This window comes from Cololabis saira, chromosome 8, assembly GCF_033807715.1.
Source record: "Cololabis saira isolate AMF1-May2022 chromosome 8, fColSai1.1, whole genome shotgun sequence".
Lineage (NCBI taxonomy): Eukaryota > Metazoa > Chordata > Actinopteri > Beloniformes > Belonidae > Cololabis > Cololabis saira.
In genome coordinates this window covers 42,153,334-42,172,713 of record NC_084594.1, presented here as the reverse complement: position 1 = coordinate 42,172,713, position 19,380 = coordinate 42,153,334, and the positions used below count along the sequence as shown (strand labels likewise).

The window sequence follows — 19,380 nt, the reverse complement described above, 5'->3', positions numbered from 1 at the left end:
TTTGTGCGCTAGGATCAAAGTTTACGTAGAGATACGCACATTTTCCCGTTAGGTTTTGTATTTTTAATCCCAACCTACCAATCAAAAAGAGACCGGACAGCCCTTAATAGAGGGACTCCATACTCACTGACCCCCTGGGGGTGGGGGGGGGTTCCTCCCGCCCTCTTGTCAGTGGGGTTGCTGGTGGCCTGGGTTCCGGGTTCTTCCTTGTCGGCTTCTGGTCTCGCGGGTGGCAGGGTTGCCTGCCCCCCTCCCCCACTATAGATGCACTTCAGGTGGAGCTTTGATAGGATTATCACACACACACACACACACACACACACACACACACACACACACACACACACACACACACACACACACACACACACACACACACACACGCGCACTCTCACACACTCACTCACTCTCACACACACACACACACACACACACACACACACACACACACACACACACACACACACACACACCTGGGACAGTTGCTGCTCGTGTCTCTGCCTGCTCCCGTGTCTGTTTGTTTTTTTCTCTTGCAGATTTCCAGTGTTCGTTGTGCATTTCCGTGTGTTTTTCGCGCCTTGGACTAGCAACAGATGTCACCCCCCCCCCCCTAAAAAAAATATATATATTCATATATTAATAAAATAAATACATGTGACATATTTAAATATATCATATATCAAAAATGCATATATATATAATATATGCTTTAGGTTCTTACCAGCATGGTATTAATATATATGTACGGGGTCACCAGCTCATTTCAGGTGAGAGGCAGGGGTTACACCCTGGACAGGTCACCAGTCCATCACAGGGCCACATATAAACACACAAACCATGCTCACAACCACACTCACACCTACGGGCAATTTAGAATCACCAATTAACCTAATATGCATGTTTTTGGACTGTAGGAGGAAGCAGGAGTACCCGGAGGAAACCCACGCAAGCACGGGGAGAACATGCAAACTCCACACAGAAAGGCCCCTGCCAGGCCTGGGAGTCGAACCGGGGACCTTCTTGCTGTGAGGCAACAGTGCTAACCACTAAGCCACCGTGCTGCCAAAAAAATAGAGCAGTCAAATAGAAAACTTTTTTTTTTTTTTTTTAAGCTTTTGCTGCAGATATTCTTAGTTTATGTTTCTCATCAATAATTCTGAAGATTTGGGTGGAAAACACCAGATTAATTCAGACTGTTTAATGACATCACTTGCTCCGACATGCTGGATATCACTTTCTGAGCTAGTTCCATATTTGATGAAGCTCCATTCTTGCTGAACAGACGCCCTGAGCTGATGAATGTGCAACGTCCTGCTTGTCCCGTGTTTTGTTTTTGGGAGATGGACCGATGAAAACATTAAAGATCCGTTGAATTTACTGCCCACTAATCCAAACCTTCACTGCTTTCCCTAATCAATCTATCCCTAAGCTTAGGATATGTACCACAGGTTTTCAAAGTGGCAGTAATTAAACCTTTACTTAAAAAACCTTCCCTTGACCCAGACACCTTAGCTAATTATAGGCCAATTTCTAACCTTCCATTTGTATCTAAAATTCTGGAAAAGGCAGTTTCAAGCCAGTTATGTGACTATTTGTATAGAAATGATCTGTTTGAAGTCTTTCAGTCAGGGTTCAGAATGCATCATAGCACAGAGACAGCACTGGTTCGAGTTACGAATGACCTTCTTATGGCCTCAGATAAGGGATTAGTGTCCATATTGGTTTTACTGGACCTCAGTGCTGCTTTTGACACTGTTGATCATGGCATTTTACTGCACAGATTAGAGCATGTTGTTGGGATTAAAGGGACAGCTCTACGTTGGTTTAAATCATATCTATCTGACAGGTTCCAGTTTGTTCATGTACATGAAGTTTCTTCAGAACAGTCAAGGGTCTGTTATGGTGTTCCGCAGGGTTCAGTGCTAGGGCCAATCTTGTTTAGTTTATACATGCAGCCGTTGGGAAGTATAATCCAGAATCACGGCATACACTTTCATTGTTATGCTGATGATACGCAGCTCTACTTGTCTATGAAGCCGGATGAAACAGAACCGTTAGTTAAACTTCAGGCATGTCTTAGGGACATCAAGGACTGGATGTCCAGAAATTTCTTGCTTCTAAATTCAGATAAAACAGAGGTTATCATTCTTGGTCCAGAGCATCTTAGGAAGGGACTAGATGGTGTTGCGATGGCTTCCAGTGCAACTGTGAGAAACCTTGGTGTTGTTTTCGATCAGGATTTGTCGTTTAAACCATATGTTAATCAGGTTTGTAAAATAGCGTTTTTCCATCTCCGTAATATTGCAAAAATTAGGAAAATCCTCTCGCAGAGGGATGCAGAAAAACTAGTTCATGCGTTTGTATCTTCTAGACTGGATTACTGTAATGTGTTGTTAGCAGGATGTCCAAGTAATTTGCTGAATAGGCTCCAGCTGATCCAGAATGCAGCAGCACGAGTGCTGACAGGAATCAGCAGGAGAGACCACGTCTCTCCAGTGTTAGCGTCGCTCCATTGGCTACCTGTAAAATTCAGAATTCAATTTAAAATTGTATTACTTGCATATAAAGCCCAAAACGGCTTAGCTCCGCAGTATTTACAAGATTTGATAGTGCCTTATGTTCCTGGCAGAGCTCTCCGCTCCCAGGGTGCAGGTTTACTCGTAGTTCCTAGAGTATCTAAATGTAGATTTGGAGGGCGGGCGTTCTGCTATCAGGCACCATTACTTTGGAACCAACTTCCAATCTGGGTTAAGGAGGCTGACACCACCTCCACCTTTAAAACTAAACTTAAAACTTTTCTGTTTAGTAAAGCCTATAGTTAGTGTTTAGTAAACCTCTAGCTGGTGTTGGTAAATCTCTAGGTAGTGTAAACTTTAGTGTGTTAGAGTCAGTAGTCATAGTCGCAGCTATAGAACAAAACTATAATAGTTAGTCTCAAATATAACTTCGCGGTAGATATGCTGCTATAGGCCTATGCTGCAGGGGGGCACCGACATGATCCGCTGAGCGGTGCCTCGCACCCTTCTTCTCCTCTCCTTTTCCCTGCCTCTCTTCTCCATTACCATTATTATTTATTATAAATATCTCATAGCTATCATTTTTGTCCATCGTTCCTGTAGTTTCTTGTGCTGGCCCCCCTTTTTTTTCTCTTTTGTGTATGTTTGCAGGCCGGAGCCTCGGGAGCTGCGTTCTGGCCTGTGCCCCCCCCCCATCCCCGGTCATCCCGTTGCTGCTTCCACCTGCCTACGTGGATGTCTGCTGTTGCTGCTTCCGCCTGCCTGCACCCCCCCCCCCTGACTGTTGTGTGCTGCTGACGCCCCCCCCCCCCACCTCTGGTCATCCCGCTGCTGCTTCCACCTGCCTGCTGTGTGCTGTCGACGTCCCTGACTCCCCCAGTCTGGCCTTCGGCAGGAGGGTCCCCCCTTATGAGCCTGGTCCTGCTCAAGGTTTCTTCCCTCCTAAAGGGGAGTTTTTCCTTGCCACTGTTTGGCTTAAGGCTTTTCTCCCACTATGGGAGTTTTTACCTGCCATTGTTTATATAATAATTGCTCGGGGGTTTATGTTTATGTTTATGTTCATGTTCAGGATCTCTGGAAAGCGTCTAGAGACAACATCTGTTGTATTAGACGCTATATAAATAAAATTGAATTGAATTGAATTGAATTGAATTGAATTGAATTGAATTGCCTTGATCTCTGAGCAGCGTTTGTCTTGAGACATCTTCCTCCATCATGTTGGACGAACATCATTAGATGATGGCAGCATTGTTGGGAGAAGTTACAGATGGAAGTTATTTTGATGCCGTTCTTTATTCGGGGCAGTGCTTTTGGATCTGATTTCAAGTGAACCCACTCCCTTAGAGGAGAAGCAAGCACCCTAAACAAAGATGTTAAAGGTTTGACTGTTGGGAGGGAACAGGACTCATGGTAGTGATCCCCTTTTCTTCTGCAGTTTATTTTTCAGATTTCCCAGGCAGCTAGAAGCAGTGCTTCCTGGGAGAAAATACTGTTACTTTGCACCAATCTGTCCAGTTTTTGTATTTCCTGCAGAATTTCAGTCTGTGAAGGACATCTTTCTTCAGGAGCAGTTTAAGCATGAGCGCTTAAACTGGGACAACATTGTAAAATATAATGACGCTATTTTGATTTATAATATTATAAAATCTTTCATGACCAGGCACCACCGCCACTACAAGAATGTGTGAAAAGAAATTCAAACAGATTAACCAGAGCTGGTGTTAGAGGCGACTGTATCGTTCCTTTTAGAAAAAGTGCTTTTAGTCGAGCCACTTTTTCGGTTTGTGCCCCTCACACCTGGAATGCAACACCAAGCACGATACGTGAACATCCCACTCTTACCAAACATTTTAAATCATGGCTATTGGAGGAAGAACACTGTTATCACAACCAGGCTTAAACTTGTGTAGTTTAATTATCTGTTTTAATTTGTATGTACTAGGGCAATGTGCAATGCAACACACACGTTGTACTGCATGTCACACAACTTGGATTCTCTCAGTTAATATTACCATCGCTGGTATTTCATTATTGTAATATGCATTTTTTGCTCAAGTCACTTTAAGATACAATCCATACGGTTTTTAAATGCTGCTAAATATATTTTGCTACTATGTATGTTTTATGTTTGTTCCCTTGTTTGATTGCGATTGAGAGCTGTTAATAACTATAGGCCCATTTCTAAGTTATTATAGGTATTCTAGCTAAAATTCTTGAAAAGTTTGTAAGTGAACAATTTAAATAATCTTTAGATACATAGTCTTCTTTCTCAACATCAGTCAGGTTTTAGAAAGAGACATAGCACAATAACTGCTGCTATCAAAGTTGTTGCAGACTTTCTCGATGGTTAGTTTTTATATACAGTATAAATCTCTTCTTGGGCTGGTTCCTACTTATCTATGTTCATACATGTGTAGAGACGCTAATCCTTACAACCTCCGCTCACAGGAACTGCTCCGCATGTTGGTTCCTCGAGCCGACACTGAACTTGGAAAAAAAGCGTTCAGATCTGCTGCTCTCTGGTCATGGAATGATCTTCAGAATGATCTGAACCTGAACTCATCACTCTGGGGGAATTTACTTCCATTTTAAAGGATCAAGAAACTAGTTCTCTTGTCCAATATGATTTATTTTAATTAAATAGTACTGAAAGGTTTTACATTATACGGACCTGTCGTGTTCCTGAACTTATGTTGTATGTTATTTGCGTCCCTGACTATAGTGTGTGACTGCTGTTTGTTGTTTTTTTCGCTGTTGTAACACTGTATCTGCTGCCCTCTTGGAAAAGAGATTTTCATCTCAATGAGTCTTTACCTGGTTAAATAAAGGAAGCTGATTGTATTGTTTGACTGAATTTCTTTTTTTTTTCTGCGAGGACTGCGGCTGGAAACTAGCATTTCTCCTAAAACCCGGTGCATTTCCACTGCTTAATGTAGTGTTCATTAATATGCATTGTCCCGTCTAAAATAAACTTAGGAAGCAGAGGATGGAGTGGATCTGGGAGACAGCACCTTCCTGGCGACATCCAGAGGTTCCTCACTGCTGAGGAACCTCTGAAGTTCTAGATACCGTGGTAAATGGTTCTTTCAGGTGCAGTTGTTTTATCAGCAGTTCAAGTGCGTGAGACGGTTCTGATACAAGGCAAAGATGGTTGCATGAATTTCTTTGGAACTGACAACCCGCCACCAGCAGACGCCTCGACTGCTTTCCCTTCGTAATAACGAGCTGGAATGACAGTTGGTCACACACCAGGGCCACAATACAGCAAAAAATTTTATTAGTAAATATTAACAAGTAATAACAAGGAACAGACAGTTTTCAATAATAAGTAATACGGAACAGACAGTTTTCAAATGAAGCCAGACAAACTACAAGTTTTCAGACATCTTGGTGACGTTCAGTTTCAGGTCTGTGATGCGCATCTCAATCCTCTTGTGCAGCTCGTCCATGGAAGTTGACAGCGTGTTGAACAAAGCCTGGACACAGACAAGGAACGCGTCAGCCTGAAACCACGAGGGTCAGATAAGGATGAGATGAAAGCTTTCTCGTGGCCATACCTGAGCCTTCTCCGTCTCTTTGCTGCAGCCGTCTCTCAAGCTCTTGATCTTGGCCCTCAGTTGCTGTGTTTCTGCGTAAATCTCTTGGATTTTGTCGGCCATCTCCTCGCGCTTCTGGTGGATTTGGTTACACTGCCTGCAGAGCAGTTGCGGTTAAGTTACTTGACTCTTCAAAACAAAAAGGCTATCAAACTGACAAATGTGTAGTTTCTCTGCTCCTGTCAAAATCAAGAAAGGAAGTGGCCTCTGATGTTTGTACCCCAACACTTCTTCAACGCGCTGCTCCTTCATCTGTCGCCTCATCTGCCTGCGCATGTTCTGTTTGCACTCCTTGTCCTGCTTCATGCCCAGAGCTCGCTTCAGCTGGCTCTCTTCCATGCACAGGTTCTTCAGCTCCTTCTGCTTCTTCTCGTACTGAGCCATCAGGTCCTGATACTGTTTCAGTGATCAATTGGAGATCTTTAAACACCACCAAAACCAAACAGGCCCTCCTTGACAATACTGTATATAGTAAATCTGCACATTTGCACACTTGATGCATTTTAAAACTTTACCTCCAACCATGTTTCATTGTTACTTTTGGAAAAGACTTTATTTATCCCTGTGGGCCTTGCAACAGCAATAAAACTCCCAGGAGACATTTATAATCTATCACAACATTAAATCTCTCTTGATAACTGTATTCTATCCAACTTTACCGTTGGTGTGTGTTGATAAAACAAACCGTAGTAAATGTGGGTTTTTTCTGATTGGACTAGTAATCACATGAAACGAGGACATCCAGGACTCCAGCAGCTGCCGGAAACTCTGACACGAAAAGCAAATAAATAGAAGAACCTGCCCCTGATTAGGGTGGCAGCGATTCGTCGACGTTATCGACTAAAAACGATAATCAAAATTGTCGACAATGAATTCCATTGTCGACAATTGTCGCCAGACGTGTTTTTCCAACGGAGTGAGGCGTCTCACTTCAATACAATCTCTGCCGAGAGTCGCGCATGCACGATAGCGTCTAAGCAGCTGCAGGTAATAAAACTTCAAAAGTTTGGGAGCATTTTAGCCTCAATACGGTGAATAAAAAGATGACTTGCAAGGTTTGCAAAGCCGACCTGCTTTTCACGGGAGCACATCGGTAATGCATTTGAGAACGAAACGGACTCGCCTTGGTAAGATATTAAGCCTATTTTCATTTGTTAAATTAATTTGTTTCATTTGTTAACTATGTTTATTTCATGTTATTTATTAGTATTATTTGAGCCACTCACAGCTACTTTCGTTGCTATAACCTCAATCATAATTGATGCTGCGCGAAAGGCGAAAAAGCTTGTGCGATGATGACGATGATGGATTTGCATCTAACTTTCGGTCAGGTGACCTATGAACTGTCAATTATCAATCAAACTCCACAATGATCATGTTAACATTGAATCAGATAGATAGGTCCAGGACCTTTCTATTGCGGGACGGGGGAAGACACTAAATCAATGCATCTCTTATCGTGCTTCGTGCGGACATAAATTCTCAGAGTTTTGCGGATGCGGGCGGGAGCAAGATGAAGAAAACAGTCCCGCTACAGCAGGGCTCTAGTGCCATCTTTCTTGTGTTTATTATCATTTGCCACATAATTAAAGCAACCTCATACCAAATTTAAAAAAAATATCCGATAATTAATTATCTGATTAGTCGACTATAAATAATACTCAATAATAGTCGGTGACTAGTCGACTATTAAAATAGTAGTTAGTTGCAGCCCTACCCCTGATCACATGTTTACCTGCCGCTGCTTGCTGTTGTTCATGCTGCCCTCCAGATCCTGCAGCAGGCTGTACATCTGCTGGATCTCTGCCTCCGTGTAGGTGACGCCCTGCACCATGCTCTGCAGCTCAACCACGCGCTCGTCTGTCCCTTCCTGCAAACACACGGGAAGCCGTTGGACGCCTGCTTTCACCTCCAGCCTCCAGGGCTTTCAACTCCAGGGGCCGTCATCTCCACAGCCGGTTTATTTCCAACTCACGATGGAGTTCTTGATGATCTTCACGTTCTCCCTCATCTTCTCCATCTGGCTCTTCAGCTCATCTGGGGACTCCACGATCTGAGACTTCAGTTTGCTGATGTCTTCCTTCAGGCTGCTGACGTCCACTTTCACCTGGGCCTGATACGCACACGCACACGCACACACACACACATATGAGCAGTGAAACGCTGCAGAAACACAAACAGTTGTGGTATGTTTGTGTCACAATCACGTACCAGTTTCTGCGTCTTCTCTGCTATTTTGGCTTTCCACTCAGTGATGCTGTCATTTTCTGTATTCTGAAAGGAAATTCAAATCATTTAGGCCCCGTTTACAGGTAGCAAAAACTCTGGCGTTTTCATGCGTTTTGGCCGTTCGTTCACACGAAAACGAAGCTCAAAGTCACCAAAAACGATAATTGCGTCATGTGTGTGACCTGTGTTTACAATTTGTTTGGCCACCATCAATATTTTCTTGTATTTTACCTGTTTTATATTCTAAAGTCACACTTAAAAGTAACTCCACTTCTCTGTCACTCCAAACGAAAGACTCTCGTTTCATCTTGGAAGTAACTGGAAGTTACTCGTGTCATTTGTTGATGTTTTTTTCCAGGATTCTGATTGGCTAGCATGACTTTGTCTTCTCGTTACACTGCCCCCTGTAGGTTTGGCTGCTCATAGCACATTAACAGATATTTATGCAGGTTCGTGGAAATCAGGGGTCGGCAACCCAAAATGTTGAAAGAGCCATATTGGACCAAAAACACAAAAAACAAATATGTCTGGAGACGCAAAAAATGAAAAGTCTTGTATCAGCCTTAGAATGAAGGTAAACACATGCATGTATCTATATTAGTTATACATGGTGCTTGCTCTTTTTCCAAATTAAAATTCCAGACTTTTCCCAGACTTTTTTAAAAAAAAATTTCCCAAGACCTTAACTTTACGTACTTGTATACTTGTGTGCCCACTGCCTACTTCATTGGTTGAGATTGTACCAATTGTGTTTATTAGAAATGTTTGTTAGAATTTTTTATAGGCTAGTATTCAATCAACGAATGCATTATTCACAGTAAATTATGTTTTTACTGATGAAAACGTTTCAAAACATGAAAATCACAAGTACATGAATTTTACATTTTCACAATGCCTTTGAGCATACTGTAAAATTCTACCATACATGTTTCCCCATACTTTATTAAGACTTTCACACAAAATTCAAGACTTTTCAAGGTCTGGAAAACAGTGTTTCAAAATTCCATACTTATTAAGACTTTCAAGACTTGCGCAAGCACCCTGTTATAACTGGGGGAAGATTTTTTTTTTCATTATGCATTTCGAGAAAAAAGTCGAAATGACGAGAAAAAAGGAAAAAAAAAGAAGAAAAAAAAAGAAAAAAAAGGACAAACATCTTTGAAAAATCTCCAGGGAGCCACTAGGGCGGCGCTAAAGAGCCGCATGCAGCTCTAGAGCCGCGGGTTGAAGACCCCTGGTGTAAATGATGGTATTTTCCAAAACGTAGATGGGGAAATATCCGTTTTTGTAAACACCCGGCTCTGTGTAAACGTGGCCTTAGCCTGAATTATGTGCCCGTGTGGAAAGTCTTTCGGATGCGAGTGCAGCGGCAGCACCTACCACTTCCTGGTACTCGTGGACGGTGCTGGCCTGCAGCTCGGAGAGAGCGGCCGCCAGCTCCTCGGCCTCGGCCTGCTGCTCCGGTGGCACGGTCCTGGATCACGGAAAACACAGCCGTCAACATCTCGCTTTTCAACAAGGTCTAACATTATCCCGTCGTGTTCATTTCTGATCTTTATACAACATATACTTAGACAAAACAATGCTCAAAGTAGATATGGGGTCAACGTCGTATTTTGCCAAATACTTCTTTTATTTCTTTTTGTTCTGCTGATGTTTCTGGTCCTTTTGCCTTTCCACCAGTATTATTTTTACCGTGTCTGGTTTATTATGATAAATAAACAGAAAATCTACCATATCTGGGTTTAAAAAAAAATAAAACTGTCAAATGAGCCTTAACCGGGTCTTACAAAGATGTAAACACAACCTCCAATGACACCTGACACAATGTCCGTATTTAATTAAACCCAAACTACAGAAGCAGTGAGTGAAAAATAAGAACAGAATTCTTTTAGATATCAATGATGCTATAATAGTAGCAGCCTGCTGCAGTTTATTTCATGAGCTTGTATCTGCTTCAACTACGCTTTTTGAAACATTTTTCCATGTTGGTCCACACTGGATGATTTCTGCTGGTGATCTTGACCCTTTTGAATATTTGTTGTGTTGATTATTGATGACAACAGAAAGAAACCTCCCCAATACTTTCAGCAGTTTTTGAAAAGAGACAATCAACATCCCATATTCAGTCCAAGACTTACGTCAGCGTCTCAATCCTCTTCTCTGCTTCTACATTGGCTTTTGTGTAAGCTTGCAGTCTGTCCACGTCAGCCCTCTGACGGCAGAAACATTATACATATTAATACAACTCCTCACAATAGTTGAGACCCTCTCCTGCATATTTTAAATACATGTCAGTATTCAGGAAAAACTATTCCACATTACGGTCATATATACATCTGAAAGACACTTAATAAATCATCATCAGCTGCAGGGCAGGTTGATAAATGAAGAAATGTAAGCCGAGTGGAAAGAACTCGATAAATGGTAGAAATTTAGCAGTCTGAACGTCTAAATTATACCCCAGTCAACATTATGGACCAATTTAACATACAAATTTAGAGCCTGTCTCCGAGATCCAGTCCATCCTCTGCTTCCTGAAGTGAAGAAAGTTCATGATGGCACTCAGAACGGTCAGCGTCCTCTGCTTTTCTGCAGAAACATACGTTCCTCATCAAACTGTGCCCACTGCATGTCCAGACCAGAACATTAGAGGCTCTCATTTTCAGCGGATCATTTTATTAACCAAAACAGAAGGAAGAAATATTATTTTGATAAATAATTAATTACAAAGCCTAATTTTTTCAAGTCCTCTTACAAAAAAAAGTCGGTATTTTACACAATTCTACAAAGCATTTCTGATTACTCAACTGTCAACAACGCTGAAATATTCAGACATTTAAAAAAAACCTTTTAACATTTAGCAACAGTTTACATACCAAAAACTTAAATCACAATTAATTTGATTTAAATAATGTGGTTTGGAGCCTTGGAGAAAAGAAAACGGACACTTACTTGGAGCGAGCAGGTCATTCAGGGAGAAATCATACACCAAACACATCGGCAAGAACTGTCGCCTAAAGGAAAGAAGAAAAAGACCCCACGAGGGTCTTAAAATCAACATTAATGTGCAGGGAACAGATCTGGAGTCATGGATGAAGATCAGCTAGAGCCAGCTTTGTGCTCTGCTCATTTGAGTATAAGTGAATACTGAACACATCTGTCTGGGATCAGGATTTATTTATATTTATTTCACCTTGCGTTTACATGCACTGTGATAAATCAAAGACACAAAACATGACATGCGCATTACTCACATGCGCGTGTAGACGCTCAAGATAGCAGTTGCGCCCTCATGATAGGTCGGATACTGGATGTTCTCTAAAAGTGGAACCTGCAGGAACACAAAGGACGTTTGGTAAAAGCAGCAGCAGCAGCAGCAGCAAACTGTTAGATCTCTTAAATAGTAGCAGTGCTTCACAAAAAGATACACACACAACACCAAAATGTAAACTGGAAGACTCTTGTTAACTATTAGACTATTAGACCCTGGATGAAAAAAAACTCAACTAACCAAAAACATTTGAGCTTAAAAAGCAGGACTCACCATGGAATGGCACTCGGGCCTGAAGGGATACAGAAGATGCAGAACTCTCATGTACAAACTCTGAACCGTTTCTGGCTGGAAGAGAGAGAAGGATCAACATGTTCACGGTTCAACATCTGACAGCAAAGGAATAGAGACCTGAACTTAAACGGGACCCAGGGGCCTAAATTGTCTTGTGTCTGTATGAGCTTGTGATGGACTGATGAGTGCCCAGGTTGTTCCCTGCCTTGAACCCGAGGACAGGGACAGACATCACTCACATCCCTGACTAGGACGGAAAACTGATGAATGAAGAAGCAGCTTTGGATGCTATAAATAAATATAAGTAACAATGGTGAATAAGGAGGGCTGATCTGAATGTGACAGAAGACTTTACTTATGCAATTGTACGAGAAGAACAAGTATTTAATTTGGTGGCACCAGACAAAGGGTAATTCATGGACCAATTCAATTCAATTCAAACATTTAATGTTTCCTCTGCAGGCGTCTACATACATCCATTCATTCAGTAGTTTCAGATTTAGCAGAAATTGCTGTTTCTCCCAAATCCCTGATGCCCAAAACCTTCCCGTTTGGCCTTTTGCTTGCTAACAATCCTTTATACATATATACAAACTTGGCATAAAAGTAAGGAAATGTGGTTTTGGTAGATCATTTCTTTGTTGTAACGATGCTTCTTGAAAATAAATCTGATACTACTGGAAAGCCAGTTTGTTTCCCTTTTAATTGGAGCCACATTTGTCAGGAACGTCCATTTGTGGGATGAGCAGCAGAGATAAATTTGAGGGTTGCACCCATGAAAAATCTGCCAGATCTTTTCTGCGAGTGCCAAACAGTTTATTTTGCTGTTGCTATTGACTCTGCCTTCAGCACTTTTGGTGGAGGCAGTGTCCCTCACTAGAAAAACGAGGCTCGTCATCATCGACGGCAATCTCAATGCAGAGAGATATGGAGATGAGATTCTGCAACCAGTGGTGATCCCATATCTCCACAGTCTGGGAGTGAACTCTATCCTCCAGGATGACAACGCTCCCCCCACACAGAGCGGGTTTATCAGAGACCACCTCCACAATCTGGGAGGGGAGAGGATGGAGACGTCAACCCCACTGGACACTTGTGGATCAGCTTGGGAGAGCTGTTTGTGTCAGAGTGACCAACACGACCATGTTGGCTGATTTGGGACAAAAGCTGGTTGCAGAATGGGATCCATCCCCAAACAGGCTGCTGTTTGCAGGGTTCATACACATTTTAACCAACACATTTCCATGACTTTTCCATGACTTTTCCATGACTTTCCCATGACTTGGCAGCAAGTTTCCATGACCTCTAAAACATCAATGTATGAATGAAATATAGGAATACAACTATGTAAAAAGTCACTACAGTGGAGATCTAATGACAATTGTGGTTTTATACAAAATAAACATTTGTTTAAACTAACACTGATATACCAGCACTATGGTGTAGTTATATTGTATAGTAATCTAATATAACTGTAATAACTGTAATAATAACCGATCTGCAAGATGCGCAAGATGCTCGGCACGTCACGCGTGAGAACGCGCAAGACTTTTCTATACGAAATATTTATTGATCAATTTTTAATCTACCTTATAGGCTGTTATTACTAAATGTTGTCATTAAGTGAGAAAAATAAATTCAATGACTTTTCCAAAACTTTTGGGGTGAACTTATGTTTCCAAAACTTTTCCAGGCCTTGAAAATTACATTTTCAAATTCCATGACTTTTCCAGGTTTTTTCAAAACGTATGAACCCTCCGTTTGTTAAATGGATCAATTGTTAAATTGCCAATGTGTGTTGTTTCTTCAGATTTCAATCCACCAAACAAGTTGTTTGGTGGATTGAAGTCTGCCATTGTTTGAAACAACATGATGGCAGCATTAGTTGCAGGCAACTTTCTCGTGGGCGTAACCGGCTTACTAAACTCTGCTGCTCATCCACTCCGGTCCAGCCAGCCGTCATTCGTACTTGCATGGTCAAATCAGCCGTTCCTAAATTTCATGTGCGCTCCTATTTCAGTATTTACGGCAAATGAATGAAAGCGGCTCAGAAACAGAAAGATATGAAGTTCTGAGTTTGAGATAATGCAGATATTTTCGCCTGAAGTGAAAAAGGCGACTGACCTTTGCAGAAAAGTAAAATGTTTGAAGTTTACACCCTAATATTTCAATATTTGTACAGTTAAATTGTTTGGAATTGACTTTGCTTGTAGATTGTAGTTGTGCAGAGGGATATATGAGGTATTTAGGTGAAATTATGGATTTATTCATTTTTATAATAATAATAATAATAATAATAATAACAATAATAATAATAATAATAATAATAATAATAATAATAATAATAATAATAATAATAATCATCATCATCTTTATTATGGACTCAGAAGGTCCACACACATCCAACATACACAAACACACAACCATTACATACTTAAAAAAAAAAACATTCAATCACTGTACATAAAAAAGGTGCAAGCTATCATCCAGTGCTTTGGAAGCGTGGATGTGAACCGATAGCCCATCATAGGGCTGGGTAAGGCCATAATGATGCTATTTTATGTCAGATCCAGTCGACACATAAAATTAAACATTAGCTTTCGTAACAGTGCTGCCTGACATGTTGGTACATTAGACCCGTGATTCCCAACCCCCGGTCCCCGGACCGGTACCGGTCCGTAGAGCCGTTACTACCGGGCCGTGGAATGGCTTGTGTTCCGATCATAATTAGGGCTGCAATGATTCGCCGACGTTGTCGACAAAAAAGCGATAATCAAAATTGTCACTTTTTCCCAATGGAGTGAGGCATCTCACTTCACTTCACCTCATACAATCTCTGCCGAGAGCAGCGCTGCACGACAGGGTCTCAGCAGCTTTTCTTTTTTTTGCGTGTCAGCGCAGTTGCGGGTAACAAAACTTGGCACTGGGGGTTCTAGGATTTTTCTGAAACAGGGGCCATTATGGGGCCAAATGTAACCTTCAGGGGCCAACAGTATTAAGCCCCTTTCAGGAGGGCGCAAAGCGGCGACCGCCGCCGGCTTTCCCATTCATTGTGTATACTGCCGCAGCGCAAGAGTGGACCGCTCTGCTGGCGAGCTTGGCGGCGCGCGAGAGACCACCTGCCACGGGCGTTTCACCTGCCTGCGTCTGAATTGAACATTTTTTAATTTCATCGCGCTGTGAGGGCATCTCGGTGCGACCAATAGGAGAGAATGTGGTTGTCATCCTGCTGAGGACCCACTCCCCAACAGGCTGTCAAACTGCTCCCTGTTCAATCTGAAATAGACCTGGTCATCATGGAGCTGTAGCTCCAACGAGCCTGGATTCCCCCAAATCTTCTCAAGTCTTCTCATGAGGATTTCATGGACCCTCCTTGCTGCTGCTGCTCGTCTCCTCCTCAGAAGAACTAAAGCCAGCATCCCCCCTGAAATAAAAACGGTCCAAATCATCCCCCCCCTGAAATAAAAACGGTCCAAATCATCCCCCCCTGAAATAAAAACGGTCAGAATCATCCCCCCATGAAATAAAAACGGTCCAAATCATCCCCCCCTGAAATAAAAACGGTCCAAATCATCCCCCCCTGAAATAAAAACGGTCCAAATCATCCCCCCCTGAAATAAAAACGGTCCAAATCATCCCCCCCTGAAATAAAAACGGTCCAAATCATCCCCCCCTGAAATAAAAACGGTCCAAATCATCCCCCCCTGAAATAAAAACGGTCCAAATCATCCCCCCCCTGAAATAAAAACGGTCCAAATCATCCCCCCCTGAAATAAAAACGGTCCAAATCATCCCCCCCGAAATAAAAACGGTCAGAATAATCCCCCGTGAAATAAAAAAAGTCCAAATCATCCCCCTGTAAAATTGCCATCCCCCCTTTCCATCCCTTATGTCATTTCATCAATGAATGTGGTTTTACTGCTATTTCAACATTTAGAGTCATCACCAGAAAAATAACACCAGAAAAATAACTCATTTGACAATTTTCACCTGTTTCAAGTCAATTTTCACTTGAAATAAGTAGAAAAATCTGCCAGTGGAACAAGATTTATCTTCTCATTACAAGCAAAAAAATCTTGTTCCAGTGGCAGATTTTTCTACTTATTTCAAGTGAAAATCTTTGAAAAAAAATTGTTGTTTTTTATTTACTTTTTGTATGAACAGCAGCAAAGTTGAATAAAATATCTATTTTTCATTGAAGTACCCATCTTTCTCGTGTTTATTATCATTTGCCACATAATTAAAGCAACCTCATACTAAATTTAAGAAAACAATTTTTGCATTTTTTTGTCATATAATTTCATCCAAAACTTGTATAAATCGAAATGTGTTTCTTTGAGTGGCAGCCCTGTCATGGCTTGGCGGACAATAAGTTCTGGTACCCGACCGGACTGAACAGCGCCATGCACAGGTGCTGTATGCAGGTTAGGTTCAGTCAGCTGCAGAGATGAGCGGACCTCAGCAAACCTCCATGAGCCGTTTCTTTACTGGTTGTTCGAGTAAAAGAAATGGTGATGAACAAGTAGAAAATCCTACCAAAAAGAAAAGCAAAAGCTTTAATCGCAAGTACGACATTATGTATATAAAATACGGATTGTTGCAACGGGCGATTTGGAGGCGCCAAACCCACTATGTATTTTATGTGGAGAAACGCTCGCCAACGAAGCAATGAAGCCATCCAAGCTTCAAAGACACTTAAATACAAAACATCCTTCTCTCAAAGACAAACCAGTGGATTTTTTCGAAAGGAAAAAACGTGAGTTACATTTGCAGAAGCAAGTTTTAAAGGCCACAACATCAGCTAACGTCGCTGATGATAGCCTGCATTTTAAAATGCATAGTTTTTTTCTAAAATGTTTATTAAAATTGACATAAATTGTCAACCGGTCCCTGAGCTTTTTGTTTATACTTCTGCTGGTCCTTGGCTCAAAAAAGGTTGGGAACCCCTGCATTAGAGGACACAAATAACTGGCTGGCACTGTGACACCTAGGAACACGGAGCAGCAACCTCATGGCATCTTTATATGCCACTCTAAGCTTCTGCATACTTTTCACTCTGTAAGAAGACCAGAGATGAGCTGTATATAACGGGGTGATATAAGCCCCAAACAGAGCACATTTAACATCTGTAGAACACTTAAAAAAATTCCTCAACAAAGTATTGGCCTGTATTTACAGTATTGACGGCGGATGTCACTGTCATCCATAAGATCATCTGAGAAGACATGTCCAAGATATTTCAATTCCTTAGTCATATCTAACTAGCCATCTGAAAGGTGGAAGGCAGGAAAAAAACAACTTCTTGTAGATCTCACGACCATGACCTTACTTTTTTTGGTGTTATATTTAATATCAAATTTCCTGCCATACTGTGTGCATATTCTTAACAGTTGTTGTCACCTAGCAGCATATGGACAGAGGTCATCAGCGTACATGAGATGATTAACAACATGATCTCCCACAATACAGCCTGTTTTACATTCATTTAACTGTCTTGAAAGGTCATCCATATATACATTAAAAAGAATAGGGGATAAAATTCCTCCTTGACGGACCCCATTGGAGCAGAGACAGTATTATCCCACTTGACCTGAAAAACACTTGACACTTGAAAAAGGCAACTGACCTTTGTAGAAAAGTAAAATGTTTGAAGTTTACACCCTAATATTAAATATTTGTACAGTTCAATTGTTTGGAATTGACTGTGCTTGTAATGTGATTGTAGTTGTGAAGAGAGGTATACGAGGTATTTAGGTGAAATTATGGAAGAATTCATTTTTATAGTCTCTGCAACTCAGAACCTGAAGGAAAAGAAACAAGTGTTTCATTTTTTCTTTTTATAGTAAGAGTGTGTAAATATTACGGTAGAAGCATGGGTGTATTCAAGGTAATTAAAGAAATATAGGAAAAAAACACATCTGCATTACCTCAAACTCAGAACTTCATATCTTTCCGTTTCTGAGCCGAATTCATTCATTTACCGTAAATACTGAAATATGAGCGCACATGAAAATGTAGGAGCGGCTGATTTGACCAGTAAACACGAATGACGGCTGACTGGACCGCAGTTGCTCATCCTTACAAACTACAGCCCCGGGGGTTTTATTTGGAGCAAGGCGTACAAATAGTTTCTTTTTTAAATTTTAATAACTAGTGAACGTGATATGTATAATGTGTATATTTTGGTAACGCCCACTCAAACATTTGCTTTACTCTTCATTAAGAGAACCTAAAAGCGTATACTGTCCCATGTGCCTCGTATCTGGTCTCTGCAGCCCGGCTGTTGTCGGGGACGTTATTCTGGACTTTTATCTGTTTTTTTTACCTTCGGAGCAGGAGCCAGGTCGCCCTTCGTGAAGTGTTTTGCTTCTTGCCCCGTGAGAACTTCAGCTCGGTAAAAGTTCACGATGGCGTCCGCCGTATACACGGGGAAAGTGTTTTCACTCATTTTTCTCCGTAAAGCCCGCAAAATCCGATGCAAAGAGCACTTGTTTTGGTAACGAAGACTCCTCCGTCTTCATAAATCGGCGCCTTAACTTCCTTGCATCTGATTGGTCGATTTCTTCTTCTTCGCTGCGTTTATTTTGTCAGTTAGATGACAGAGTAGCGCCCTCTACCGGAGAAAGGGCGTATAACACATCTGTCACGTCTGTTTCTGTTGGAATAATTCACTTTATTTAAAAAGCACGTTTAGTTGTACAGCGGGAAGTTTACATTCTCAAAAATATATAATAAAAAGGCTGGGCTTTAAGAAAAGGAAAGGGAAGTAAACATAGGATTGATACTCCTCCATACTTAATATAATTTAAAATAAAGCTTCATATGCCAACTATCCCATAACAAAATATCTTGTTCATACCTCTCAAGTCTCCTGTTTTGGCCGGGAAACTACTGTATTTTACCCCTCTTTCCCTCTGTCTTCCCGTATTAGTAATTTTCCCGTAAATTTCCCGTTTTATAATATAATATTTTTTTAAAAGCATTCCTGTGCCTCTCCAAACTGAATGGTCAGTTGCCTCACGAGAACTGCCCTTTGCTGTACCCTGGGTGTGTCATCAGTCAGTGAAAATTATAAATTAAAAGGAAATGCACATGTTTCACTTGAAAACAATCAATGTGTATATCAACTGGACATATTTAAAATAAATAAATGTGCTTCAATTCACATTTGTGTTTTAATTTAGAATCTATTATAGGAATTACATAACAATGTCCACAGCATTGCAGTGTCACCAAAGGTCGGCCTGTCAGATTCTGAGCACATATTTGTAGTTTGTAAGTGGTTGACAGATAGTTATTTTGGATTTCTTGTCTTAAAATGTAAGGGAAACTGGACATCGGTTGGGCCGGTTGGACAGCTGCGGAAACTTGACAGGTATGATCTTGTTATGCCCATTTTCAAACTTTGTCTGTAAGTTCAGCTGTTGCGTCTATACTTATACATTATGTAAATAAACAACTGACTAATAAA

The 19,380-nt window shown here is 41.3% G+C and overlaps 1 protein-coding gene across 1 annotated transcript; it reads right to left on the bottom strand.

Annotated features, from left to right (window-relative positions):
• Positions 1-5,780: 5,780 nt before the first annotated feature.
• nuf2 (UF2 component of NDC80 kinetochore complex) lies at positions 5,781-18,450 on the bottom strand. Its single transcript, XM_061728732.1, has 13 exons — positions 18,235-18,450; positions 11,889-11,963; positions 11,599-11,675; positions 11,297-11,358; positions 10,836-10,933; positions 10,483-10,556; positions 9,722-9,815; positions 8,324-8,386; positions 8,088-8,225; positions 7,848-7,982; positions 6,333-6,508; positions 6,074-6,209; positions 5,781-5,992 (listed from the first exon to the last, which is right to left on the bottom strand). Exons 1-13 carry the CDS (start codon positions 18,355-18,357, stop codon positions 5,885-5,887), a joined length of 1,359 nt encoding a protein of 452 aa, XP_061584716.1. The 5' UTR covers positions 18,358-18,450; the 3' UTR covers positions 5,781-5,884.
• Between the last annotated feature and the right edge of the window lie 930 nt (positions 18,451-19,380).

What these genes read in the sequence shown, in the direction of transcription:
- nuf2 (XM_061728732.1), bottom strand. Translation starts at nt 18,357, where the DNA reads ATGAGTGAAAACACTTTCCCCGTGTATACGGCGGACGCCATCGTGAAC. An exon ending in TTGAGCGTCTACACGCGCAT is followed by an intron (nt 11,359 to 11,598) that starts GTGAGTAATGCG and finishes TCTTTCCTTTAG; the next exon opens with GCGACAGTTCTTGCCGATGT. An exon ending in CGCGTTGAAGAAGTGTTGGG is followed by an intron (nt 6,210 to 6,332) that starts GTACAAACATCA and finishes ACTGCTCTGCAG; the next exon opens with GCAGTGTAACCAAATCCACC.